General features: G+C 41.7%; 1 protein-coding gene across 3 annotated transcripts in view; it reads right to left on the reverse strand.

The window, feature by feature from the left end:
• arap2 (ArfGAP with RhoGAP domain, ankyrin repeat and PH domain 2) overlaps positions 1-13,969 on the reverse strand; it is a 143,819-nt gene that overhangs the window by 107,543 nt on the left and 22,307 nt on the right. For all 3 annotated transcript variants that reach the window (XM_061709774.1, XM_061709772.1, XM_061709773.1), the window contains one exon: positions 9,568-9,688. In XM_061709774.1, the coding sequence (XP_061565758.1) occupies positions 9,568-9,688 (121 nt within the window). The remainder of the gene's footprint in view (positions 1-9,567; positions 9,689-13,969) is intronic.

The following is a 13,969-nucleotide window of genomic DNA, read 5'->3' on the forward strand; positions in this document are numbered from 1 at the left end:
GTAAAACATGGCAATTCAACACATAATTAAGACATACAGTAATCCCTCGCTATAACGCGGTTCACCTTTCACGTCTCGCTGCTTCACGGATTTGCATTGTGCATCGTGTTCTGCGTTCTGATTGGCTAAACAGTCTCCCCGCTTCTTCACTTCCTGTGTCAATAACGTTGGTTGCTTAGCAACAATGCTGAGAACGGCCAATGAGCTTAAGCGAGCAGCTCAAGAACGGGACCCTTTGATGAATCGCTGATTACAGTTCCCAGATATAATCCATGGTAGCATGTCGGTTTATAAGAATCTTTTTGCCCAGAAGAAAAAAGAGCGACAACAACTACCCATAACTATGTTCTTCTCTCGAAAAAACACACCTGCACCGCAGGCTTTAGGAGAAAAAACACGCTACAGAGCGAGTCAGGATGTACCGGCGCAGTCAGAAGAGCAGTGGAATACGCGCGATTTGTCCTACTGCACTTGTTGTATTTTTTTAACATAATAATTTTTAATTTTCTCCCGTTCAAATCCAATTACTCGGGTCGCGGTGGGACGAGGCTGATCTCTGCAATTTGAAGTCTTGTATAATAATTGTAAAAAAAAACTAAAGGTTGATACGGATTTCACTTATCACGGGTTCTTTTTGGAACGTAACCCCCGCGAGGGATTACAGTACAATTAATCTTTCCAACGACAATGAAAAGCAGCCACAGATTTGTCTGAACTTGTAAAAAAATCTAATAAAAAAAACTTTAGTTTAGTGGTAAGGTGGTCCGCACTAAAAATGTGCGCTGTTTACGACAGGTCGACGATAATCCTTGTTGAGACGGCATCACAGCGGAGCTGTAATCCCTGTGGATTACCATCCAGCTGAGTGGCCCCAACGAACCACTTCACATTATGTTGTATTCACAGTTTATATTCAAACAATATACACCAACATTCTCAAAAAGCCCGTCTCCTATCTTCCTCTGCAACTACACAAACTTAAAAAGAGACAAGCAGCCAGTGCTGTAACAGCCCAATCCCCTATCGCCTGAGACGCTTTCAAAGCCGCCAAAATGGAAACGTAAGAATTACCAAAGGACAGCAAACACAAGCGCACAGACTGACATCAAAGGTCCAGAGCAGAACTCAACGTGGCAACGATGAACTGTTCAACATGAGCCAGAAAACCAGAATCAAAGAAATCTACAAATTGGTGTGAAACTCTGCAGTCAGTTGGGAAGGCCCAGTAAATTAGACCAAGTCAAAGCATCGAAGCTGCAGTTTTTACCAAAAAAATCTGAAAAGTAGACAAACGTGAAATCTAAATCTACACATCTATCAACTCTTCATCTAAAACGAATGGCGTAGCGCTGACAGAATGACAGACGGACACTTATCTGACATACACAAAGTGACAAAAAGAAAATGAAACGGCTCTTTTTGAGGGAGAATTTGAGAAAACAACAGCATACAGTAGAAGTGTGAATGATCTCAGTATGCAGAACTGATCGGAGCACAGATCAGAAGCCTTTAATTTGTGTAATGTCCATAATTAAGCTCTGATTACACAAATCATGTCACTGAAATTAATTGAACAATCACCACACAGAAAACACGAAGAATATTTTGTGAGAGGTCAACAAATCTGCTGAAAAAGGGACAATTTAGGAGTAGAGCATAATTGTTTCAGTCAAGAAAAATGTGTCTCTTCACTTGTTTCCTGAAACCTTTCTAAAGAGCACGAGCTGTCAGGGACCCTGCGTCTACATCAAGACGCCGGCGTTTGAAGAGAAATCCGGCATAGAACGACATGTAACTGGACTGGTTAACAAGAGGAGACTCAAGGATGTCTCACTGTCAGGAAGACAAACCTCACGTACAACAGTGAGCAAAATAATCTGGTCTGTTTCCTTTAGCCATAAAAAAGCAAACCGTCACAAAACCTGGGAATAAATACATCTTACATCAGCTGCCACAAGAACGTGAAACAAATAAAACGCTCTGTAGATCTGTCCAGATATATTTACCACCTTTTCTAACTTCACCTTGCTCTTGCGTTCCTTTTAAAACACCAACCCTGTGCATGTAGCAAGGAAGAATATCAAAACCAACCAGATTTCACATTTAAAAAATATGCATTTTCATGGCCTGAGGGCAACCATGAAGAAATAAACTCTTCAGTCTAGTAACGTCTCTCAACGCCATCGTCTAGACATCTCTAGAGGCCCACAAGGTTCTCCAACCCTCCCATTGAATCATCGGTATAGACGGGCGAAGGCAGGGTGTCTTAATTCCTAAAATGTGGCTGCAGGAGACAGGAGAGCCGCCGAAGCATCGTTAGCCGTCTTTTTTCCGTCATCTGCAACGTGCATGAAGCATTAATCCCACAGTGTAAATTGAATTAGAAATGAATGAGTATGTTGTCCTAATCAAATTTAATGCTCATCTGACAGAAGTAGCGAAATACTGACGTATGCAGAGGGAAAACCATGGTTGGTTCGTCACACGTCACATTTAATTGACATTTGTTTAAAGCGACAGCTACGAAGCACAGATGTTTCATTTTGTTAAATGCCTGTCACGCCAGCTCCTCGGCCCTCGCGTCTCGGGTGGGACACATTAGGTTGGGAAGAGATAGCTGAGGTGAAGAGATGAACATGTGCAAACTGGGAATGAGACAAACTCTGAACACTTCTTTAAACTGTTACTTAGATGGTGTGTGAGATGAATGATAAGGGCAAGATTCTACGCATGCAAATGGTGAATTTGTTCAATAGTATTTTAGATTCAACCGAATCAGGAGTTGCAGGAGCTAAATTATTGATTGAGTGAAGGTCAACAGCTCACGAAAATAGAGCTCAAGAACACAAACATAAATCTGAATATTTATTTTTTTAGACATCATTTTCTGGTCATCTTTTCAGAATAGTTATTTTGTGGATAAGGACTGGGATCTTTTGAACACGTTTCTCCTCGATTTTGCATGCAAATATGTCCACCGTCATCCTTACTTCTGAGGAGAGATTTCTTGATCTCTGCACGGCGTCCTCGACGCTCTACCCACCTGAGATCCCACATGTTATCTGCTTCCGGTACCTGAGCTCATCCCCCGTCAAGCAACCCTTGAGATTCTTATAAATTCACAAAGAGCTGGTATTAATAATGAACGGCCTCCTCCATTATTGACTGCTCTTTACATCACTAGTCTTTACTGTTCTGGCCTCACCCCGCTTTTTGAGGTCCATTACCTGTCCTGCACCAACTTATTTGCCTCTTCATTTATTCAAGGCCTTCTTCCTCTCGCCCTCCACTCCGCTCTACTCCTCGACAAAGCTGTCAGTCTGAGTACAGGAAGGAGGGATGGAGCAAGCATCGAGTAAGCACCATTTCAGAGTCGAGAGAAACTGTAAAAGGGAAAAAAATAAGACAAAAACTCTGGCATTGCCCATACGCCTGCATATGTGCATCTGACCTCTGTGCTAGAATGTATTTTACATATGTTTGTGTGCATCAATCTGGACTTGCCAAAAACTCAGTGTGCAAACATACAAACATGCCCTCACCTCTGCACTCATGTAAAACAAAAAAGGCGATCCAACTTTATCGCTTCTAACAGCATGTATGCTTGTGTGGCCATCTATCTGAAAAACTATTCCTCTCCACATGGAGAGAGATGAGGAGAGAGGCAGATAATCCTCGCTGAAAGCGAACGAGATGAGAGCCAGGTCCACTCAGCGCTCAACAGATCTTAGAAACCGCCCACAGAGGCTCCATCGGCAGCAATTTATAAAAGGGAAAAAAAAAAATCCACAAAGCAGACAGACTGTGGCCATTTAAATTTTTTCTCATCTCCATCACTTCCCCTCATAACAAAGAGACACTGAATAAAACATTTACGTTCATGTTTTGTTTTACTATCTGCATGGTTGCCACTGGTTGCTATGGTTGTGAAAATGTTATCAAGTTAAGTTTAAGCTCGTCAAATGTGTGGTTGTTTCTATTTGTATCAGTTAAATAAAAATAAACTTTTGTCAAGTCACAGTTTTCTTTTAGAAAGGGAGCACTCTGTTTTTCAAAGTTAGCCATATCTGATACCCATTTAAAATGGTAAATAATCAAATCGTGATGGAAAGAAGGTACAACCCCTCTCACATCTTTTATAATACACTTATAAAAGAGAAAAAGTCATGGTGAAATCAACATTTATCAGCAAAGCTGATTCCAGACTGCTTATGTTTTGTTGGTTTTTTGCTTGTTTTTTAAATTTACCACTAAATGTCTGGCTTTTCCTCAAAAAGAACAGAAAACAAATTTAAAACCACAACAAAAACAATAATAATTTTTCGAAAAAGCAGACAGAAAGGCATATTTTGGCAAGTAAACACAGTTATCGTATTAAAAAAAAAAAAAAAAAAAGATTAAGGGATGCACAATATAAAAATTTAAACTGATTTAAACTGATAATTAACCACCGGTCAATACCAATCACCAATATGTCCATGTTCTATATCTTTCTAGTTGTTATACTTAATATAATCTGCAGTTTGTGTACCTAGGACGATGCTAATAATAAACATAGCCTAACAATAAGAACAACAATCTCAGACGTAAGTGCAACAGCCCTGGCTGTATTTCATGCGAGCAAGGCACCATAATACTTTATGGGTTGCATCACACATCATTCAGTGGCTGAAACTGGACACAATGAATATATTAGAGTTTTCCAAAATTGAACTCGAGGCCTGTGGTCAGTTGCTGCTCACTGATAATCCAAACATTTACCATAAGATTTCAGGAAATCCGATGCACCGACATGTCTAATCACGCAAAACAAATAGTGCATCCCTCGTAAAAAAGGATTTAACTAAAGTATGTGGCTTATGTACAAATAACATTTTAGTATTCTTACATGACTAATCAGCCTTGAGTGCATGATGCATTTGTATAGTTTAAGTCAAATGTCTTTCAAATACATAATTAAATGCATTAACATATGTCAACAAAAAAAAATTTTTTTTAGCATCAGTGCTACTCGCAGCCGCTTCATATTCTTTACAGCTTTGCCACGACTAGTTATATTAAAACCTGCCAATTTCTTTCATCTCTGAATCCTTGCTGAACATGTTTTTCAAACAGTAGTGTTGCTGTCATCCACTGCCACTGAGGAAAGAAACTAGACCAGTGTATTAGCTCCTGTGTTGTTAGCACTCATTTCCAGTCAGGCGCCCACAGGGCCATGCTGGGGTCCTGCCAGGAACATTTGGCATCATGCGTGATGAGCCATAGACTGTTTTGAAAGCATTTACATTTTCATTACTTTATCTGATCTATTTAAATCAGGTTTAATTTATCTGTCGGGCCGATAAAGGATGATAATATTGTATTCCTCTCATATTACTATGTTTGCATGGTCATCATCCAATTTTTAGGGTATTCCTGAACTCTTTGAAGGATTCCCGCTCTTAAGGAATAAAACGAGCAGCCACTCTCACCTGACTTTGAACCAAATCTAATTCCAGTTTCAGAGTAAAGGTCCTTCCTGCTGCAGTGAATACAGATGTTCTCATGTTGACCCATTTTCCTTAACAAATGAGAAACTTGAATGCTGTCTTCTTCTGTTTATGAACTGGGTTCTTTATCTTCTTCTAAGACTACGGGAAAATCAGATGAAATTTTAAGGTCACACTTACAAAATATACTATATAACCCCTGTTAGAAAGGGCTGGTAAATGCCCCGGCACCGCTGCACCGCTGAAGTAAAACTCCACCTCAGTTTGGGATTCTGCACCCGTGTTGTCCCTGGCCAGCTCCCAACCATCATGTTGTTCTTGCTTTCTCATTCTCAACATCGCTCTATCCCCATTTCCTGTCATCTCAAACTAAAACCAAGATGTGTTACAAGCTGGCTTGTGGAAAAAGAAAATGCCAAAGCGTCAGAATAAAAACACAACTTTTTTAACACGATAAATCTCTCTCGCTGTCTTGTAGCATGTTTGTCAGAAGGCCCTCCACACTTCACCAACAATATCCCTCTACGTCCTGTCTGTTCTCCATCACTCCCCATCCTTTCCTTTCCTCCATTCTACATCCTTCCATTTTTCCTCTCAAGCTGACAGTACCTGAGGGAAGAGGCCACCTGCGGACCAAGTGGGGAATCAGCCGACAGCTGTGTGCACACTCTCTCCGGTGGCCTTCAATTATTCACTCACTTCTCCCTCCTCCCTCTCTTCACTCTGCCCTTTTCATCTCTCTCTGCCGTCGCTGCCTTTACCTCTCTGTCTCTTTTTTTTTTTCCACGCAGATATGCTGTGTCGGTCTCTCTGACTTCATTCAATCTGGTTATTCCCCAGCTCAATCCCTGCCTTCTTTTGTTGTTCCTCTTCCACCCTCTATTGGATGCCTTTAACCCTCTGACTATCACTCCATCATTTTCTCCCCCCTTCACCCCGACTGCATCAGCCCAGCAGCTCCTTAACTCAACTTCACTAACCTACTCCTTCTCTTTCCCTCCGTCTCCTCATGTCTCCCTCCTTTTCATGCACTTCCCCAAAGATTGATGACTCTCCAACACAAGACGAGTGGGCCTGTTTAAAGATGCATGAGGTGATAAGGCCAAGTTTCTCCTCCTCCTCCTCTTTCTCTCTCTTCATTTCTCTTCTCGGCCCCTGGTAGCAGTCGCCACCTCTGCGGGATGCTTCCAACTGTTCCCAAGCAACCCCTCCCGTCTCTCCCAGATCTTGTGAGGATGGCGTGTGACGTGCAACGAACAGCCAACAGACCGTGTGATAAATGACGTTGCCAAAGACATTTGCATCTCATAAATGGAACTTAAAAACAAGATTTAAAAGCTGGTGGTCACCAATATGATGATGCGGTGATCGACAAAAGGAAGTGGGAGGATCACAGTGCACAAAGTGGTGCAAGGATGAAAGAAGTTTGAAGGACAAGTCTTTCATTGTATCTTTAGTTTATGACAACAAGTGATGCAGTTTTGTGTAAATCTAGCAGTGCTACACAAACTAAAGCTCTAATTTTTATTGTATGACCTGCTTCATGGTTGATATTTCATCTATGCACTTCTTTTACTTTTACCAGAAAACTAAGAATCTCAGATTTTTTTCATACTTTTTTGTGTGCATAAGCAAACACTTCATCAAAAGAATGGGAAACTTTAAAGAGCTGCACTTTTGGAACTAGGAAAGTTGTGATAAAATTGTGTGGGCCAGCAACTTTTGACACCTAACCAAACAGCAAGTTATTGGGGAGGTATTAAAATATACAAAGAATGCTACCTTTTTTTTTGTTGAGTAAGTCAAGTGAAAGTGTCAAAGCTCAGAAAAGACATTCATCCAACTGAAAGGTCTGTGTTATGACTGAAAGGGGCAGCTTTAACATCAGTCTGTATCAAAACATTTACTCAACTATTGCCAGTAGCAGACTTTAGGGGGGAGAGTCAGCCACTCAACTCCACCTCCTCGTGTCTCAGCCTTGTGCCACCCACTTTAAGGAACAGACAGAAGCTGAAACCCCTACTGAACTCTGGGCCTGTGATGTCACAGGACCCTGCAGGCGTCCACAGCTCTCTGAATAACAGCCACACCAGAGTTGCTGGTCACTTCAGACACTCAAGACAAAAAATGTGTTCACATTATGTCCCTTCTTTTACAAAGAGTCTTTCTACTCTTCTGAGAATCCTTTGAACGAAGAAATGCTGCTCAGTGTGTAATGTTGTCTGCTGTTTTTAAAGTGTGATTATAATTCTTCCTTTAAAAAAAAAAAGAAGAAAACCTACCTGCTAAGCACAAGAAAATTCTGAAATAAACACCCAGCGGGTGGAAATTGCTGGTAGGTTTTTTTATTTTTTTATGTGTTTAGTAAATCTTGGAAGATTTATGCTTTTCTTATGTTAAATTGTCTGTAACAAAAAACTGAAAGACACTAAAATACTCAGTGAAGTAAAAGAAAACACCACCACCGAGTGATAAATGATTTAATTCATGTTTTATCAAATACTCATATTAATAAATACCACTCTGGGGGCAGAAACTTGAAAAAAAAAAAAACAAACACAACAACAACAAAAAAAACAATCTTCTCCTCTGATTGTACACTCGGACGTCATTTTTTCAATTACTCTAAATTCAAAAGATGGATTAATTCAAGTATTTTTGGAACTCTTTTACACATAAAATATCAATTAAAAATCTAAAGGAGACTTGATAGTGTTTTGACGATCAATCATTTTAATAAGTGTGTCATTTATGCCTTTGCTGATGACGGCTCTGCGTTTATGTCCGTGAAACAGCAGCTTACCAACCCTGACTGATCAGTTTTGTTATCGTCCACACAAAACAGCTGTGGCGCCACTGAACACTAACTTCCAGCTTCGACTTGAGCTGATCCAGCGTAAAAAGCTGATGCCAAGTACCAATGTTGAGCGAGTCAAATATTGACGTTTCTTTTCTTGGCCCAACAGATGTCAATATGTCAATAACGCGCTGGGCCGTCCCAGTGGATTATGATCTTTCGGCCCTGGCTGTTCACACGTATTCACACGCAACGAGTCAAAGGTTCTCGGCGCAATTATCATGCAAACTTCAATTTCTCCAATCTCACTCATTCACTTGAATCGGAGGGCGAACAATATGTGACCCGAGACCGAGACCCTTGATTAGTGCATAAGCTGTTTGACCTGAGCTGCTTAATAGACTAGCAGACGGGAGGCTGATGGCAGGAGGCGAGGAGTGGAAAGTGTCTCTTTCCTGTCTCATTAAGGCCGACACAGACAAAGCTTCCATCCAGAAACGATAAGCTGAGACAACGCACGCTCTGTTTTTTCCTGACAGGAGGCTGAAGTGAGGAAGCAGGAATGAGATTATTAAAGGAGACTCGATTTTTGCCCCCCCCTTTTCTCACAGTTTTAAAAGTAGCCTGACCCTTTAACTTGACTTCATAGCAGAGGTTCAGGCAAGAAAATTAAGTCATTACTGCCAACTAGATTCCTCTGTGTAGTAACGTGGTGTGAAGTACACACTCAAACACACTGCTTTCAATTTCGCATTAATCTATTCACTACTTGGGAATAAGGCGTTTTTGAAATATACTTGTTTTCTGGAAAGTCTGTTATGCTCTGTCTAAAATAACAAATTATCTTTGTACAACTTTAACAAATATTTTAAAAAGCTCTCTGGGATGATGCAGGCCAACCCGCTTTGTGACACAAAGATAGACTTAGTGTTTACAAGTGATTATTGGAGATGAAATTAAAGTTTTCACCTACAAACACTGATAAAACTAAGGCACAGTTGGAGAGAAAAACAGGCGAGGAACAAGTGTGTTTGGAGAACGAAATGATTAAAAAAAAAGGAGGAAGAAAGAACATTTCTAAATTTAGAAAGTAAGGTAACATTTAGAGACAAACAAGAGGGATTGGAGAGAAAAGGGCAGAGAGGAGGGCAGAAAAACAAGGCTAGACAGCAAATCAGATGGTCAGAGTTACAGAAGCACACTGACAGGCGGTGAGATCAGAGAGAGCAGCTGATAAATGACTGTAAAATGCTAGATAATGAGGAAAGAACACACTTTTACCTTCTCTTTCAGCCCTGAATGTGAAGGTCCGGAGGAAAGTGACAACCTCAAACTTGTTGTCGCCCAGTCCTCGTACCTGTCTGACGGCACTGGCCAGGATCATACCTTTGGAGTACATCTCCTAAACAGAGGAACACGGAAAACCCATAGATGAGCTGCAGAACCCAGATGTGCACACACACTCTCAGCTTCACGCATGTCAATTATGTCATGGAATTGTTACAATCAATAGATGTGTAATGTGAGTTGTATTACCATAGTCTGAGCTTGCATTCAATTTAAAACACAATGACAGACACCCTCATCAAAGTGCAACCATATCCCATCAACGCAGCGGCAAATTTATTTGCACAAATAGCTACATCCCGTTTCGTTCCAAGCAATAACTTTGATAAATGACACAAAGCCCTTGGACAAGAAGCATTTGAATCAAAACAATGTTGCCAGAAAACAAACAGCCAAGCCTTACCATCTTGTTTTTGCAGTGAGCCTGGTCGGATCTGTGGAAATGTGATCCCTCACCTCAGATTGGGAACTTGGAATTGGGAAGATTTGAAATGGAGGTGCAAGAAATGGCTCCAAGAAGTAAATTGCACCACATTAAAAGAAGCCCAAACACTAGAATAGCCCACATGGAGCTATTATTTTAGGTGTTAGAAGACATGATAAAACAAATCGTGAAGCTGAAAACAAACTTCACAGATGTTTAAAAGGGAGATTTGCACACCGTTCTGGGGATTTCAGAGAGGTGCAGGAACTGTTTGGGGGAAGTGGGATTTGGTTGTGTGTGCATTGCTTCATTAGCTCCGTGTTTTTTTCCCCCGGTAGCTCTACTGGAAGCATCAAAATAAGGAAAATGTCGCACTGGAGGCTTCCTGACCCTCTTTACAGTCTCCCTTGATAATGGCAATTAAAGTACTGGGTCACTGTGAGCGTGGAACTGACAGAAACGAAAAAAAATATTATAATGTGATCACTGATTCAAAAAAAAAAAGAAGAATAAAGAAGCAAGGGTAAGTATAACACAAAACTGCCCTTAAAGTTGCTGGAAAAGTTTAAGAGAAATTCAGATTCTAATGTTCTGGCAATTGGGTGAACTTGGGGACGGTACGCTACGCTCCAGCAGCGGCGTGGAAAATAATCACTCAGTTATATGAAGAAAAAAAAAAAAAAAGGAAAAGGAAAAAAAGGTCACAGCAGACATTGCATTATTCATGTTGATAATGTCATTATCATTGCAAAGTAAAAAAAAAAAAGAAAGAAAAAAAAACAACAGACATGACTCACTCTCCCTCTCCCTCTTCCTCTCTGTCACTCTTCGGGAGTCTTGACCAGAATTTTGAAAAAGAAAATGACATGTGTTGACTACCAAGCACAATCCTGCACGGCTGCTCTACCGTCCCGTCCCCGCGGTTATATCCTGCGAAGATGGAGCGCGCAAAGGAAGCGAACGAAGGAAGAACGAGGGAAGAAAAGGGAGGTGAACTTCTGACTCCCTCGCGCCATTGCTAATTAAGCCATTGACCTTGACGTTCACGGGCGCTCGTGGTTTGAGAGACTGTGCAGCCGAACATGTACGGCCACGTAGAGACCAAGCCCGAGAGGCAGCGCAGGATGGACGGATGGATAGACGGATGGATGGAAGGAAGGAGCTTAAAAGGAAAACAAAGAAAAAAAATTAGGTCTGTGTGAAAAGGCCAAGGAGAGAAGAGAAAGAAAATGGAAAGAGCATGGGGAGATACGATGGAGGAGAGAAAAAGTTCATCTAAAAGAGAAGCAGGGGAGGGAAGAAGTCTTGTGGGAAAGAAGACATCATGTAGAAATGAAGATGCCTAAGCGGGTCAGGAAGGGGTCCCCTTCATATTAAAGCAGGATGTTAACAATGGCAAGAAGTGGCTCAACCTAATTACCGACAGGGAGCCTTGTGCACTTCTCTCCCCGGGAGTTTCACAACAGTATCTTCCTCCTCTCCCCTCTAAATTTAGATAGAAGTTAAAGGAAGGTGAGGAGAGGAGAAGCTAAGAGTGTGCATGCGCGTGTGTGGATGAATTATCTCTGTGGCTGTGTGCTGATAATTATAACCCAGTATGGGTTAACAGTAATTAATTGTTTTAATTGTAGTTTAGGGGTCATGAAGGAGAGAGTTGTTTAATTGCGAGTTGTGCATCTGTAAATACTCTGACGGCACTCTGCAGATGAAAAGAAGCGGTCACTATTGAAGGGATGGGAGATGGAGTTTCAGACGTCGTAGCTGCCCACTCGTACATTATGTTTATGGACTAATCTCGAGAGGAGAGGCTGCCAAGAAAGCAATGAGGCCTAACTATCTGCCTGTCTCGCAGCGCAGACACAGACCCTCGCACACACCTGACCGACCTCCCCGTGACCTCCTCCCACACACAACAATCTCCCGCCTACATCTTATTCCATCCCATACCGCCGTCTTTTGTTTTACCCTCCCAACATTTGCCACCCTCCGACACTCCGGAGGGTGGTGTCGCTGCTTTTCACGCGAGTGCAAATGCCTCTCCTGCACCGAGAACTTGCTCTCTTTTCTTTTCATCAACAACCTGGTAAACTTCGGGAAACAATTAAGGCAGAGCAATGGAGCTAACGTCTCCGATAATCGAGGCGCCGTGTGGAGAGAACAGGGATGAGGGCAGACGAGGCTGGATGGGGGGGTAATTCTTGCTGCGGTTATGAAGTTGAGGCTCCAGCGTTCAAAAAAAGTGGCAGATTTGCAGTGGAGGTATGGGGACACCAGCTGGCTGAAACACAAAAATGCACCCCTGTCTCTTTTTTTTTTTCTCCTCCTTTTTTTCTTGAAAAATGCCTCTGGGCAACACTGCATCAGCGTTTCACCAAGTGAGACGAATCTTAAAGACAGCGCTTCCAGGCACAGATTGTCAAGTCAAAGCTCTTCATAAGATTTGTCATTTGCATTTTCAGGTGAACAGTGACCATCGAAAAGTTCAGTGAGAGCCCTCTGTCGTATACTGATATGAAAAAAAATCAATTTGTTGCCAAGTACTGTCAATTTCAGGCAAAAAGCCAATACTTAAATATGCTCATCTGAATTATTTCGTTTCAACGAACAAAAGGATCAGAGATTAGATGTTAAGCTTTAATATTAAGCCTTAACAGATTCACAGTAGTCAAGTCTTTGACTTCCAGTCAAAGTGTTATATTTAAGGCTGTACTTAAAGCTGAAACATTGATTTTTCTTTCTCCCCTTATTCTTTTGGGACAAGAAAACTGGCTATAAACAGATAAAACTGACTCCTCTAACGCTGACAAACAGTATCCATTTCAATAGATTTCCTTTGGGGTTGTGTTCCTGTCCATCAATGTGCATCCTTCGTTTCATTTCTGTTTTCATCATACGCCCACTCCTGAGCAAAATATCGGGCTGTATATTCTCCAGTCGCATCAGCGAGTCGCTGACTACGTCTGACATATGAAGCCGGGCAGGATGTGTGCAGCGGGCTCCTGGAGCTTTACTGCCTGCTCACACGAAACTAAACTGGCAAATGAAGTGAAAGTGAATCTAAGCAGTTATTTTGCAGCTCTTAAAGCTAAAACACAGATCTGACAGGCGATAAACTCTAAAAGCCACACTGTGACGACTCTCACAGTTTGTCAAGGTTGCTGCGTACCTGAAATTTGGGGGAGAAAAACAAGAAGGGGAGAAAAACAAAATCAATCTTCTATCATAAGACCCCAAAAGAATTAAATTATTTAACAACTTATTAATTCTTTTACTTTCATAAATGTCTATATATTTAGAGAGTTTACGCTCTTTTGGGAACCTAATAAGAATATGATCTATATCTGTCTGTAAACGAACACTTGGCCATAAAAATGTAAATGTCGTCACGGCAATCTCTCATCCAATAGAAACCATCATTGAAGGCATCTTGGGAAGATACTTGAGACAGTAGTTACAGCAGCTTTCAGGCTTAGTAAGACTTCTCAGCCTCAGACAGGGACACACCATCAGACAAAGGGACACTCCGAGACTGATCCTGGTTCCTAAAACCTCATCTCCCCTTTGGCCTCCTGTCCACCCTCATCGCTTCTCCCCATCTCGCATCCCCTCATTCTCTTCCCCCTCTCACTACCTTAAGCCAGGCTTTTACCCAGCACACACACACACAAAAAGACACCGCATCAGGACCCGGGAGACGACATCTCAGGCCCAAAGCTTTCTCTAAAGTCAATCCCAGCGTTGACGAAATAGGACGAAAGGCGTGATTGATCAGACAGATTGAAGATAAGGCTCCAGAGAGGGAGAAGTGAGACCGAGGATCTCGCTACTCTCCCACGCCACCTCAGCTACCCCTATGATGACATCACCACGGTCAGAGACATTTAAACCGTGACTGTGATTAAGTGCGATTAG

The sequence above is a fragment of the Cololabis saira genome, chromosome 20, assembly GCF_033807715.1.
Source record: "Cololabis saira isolate AMF1-May2022 chromosome 20, fColSai1.1, whole genome shotgun sequence".
NCBI lineage: Eukaryota > Metazoa > Chordata > Actinopteri > Beloniformes > Belonidae > Cololabis > Cololabis saira.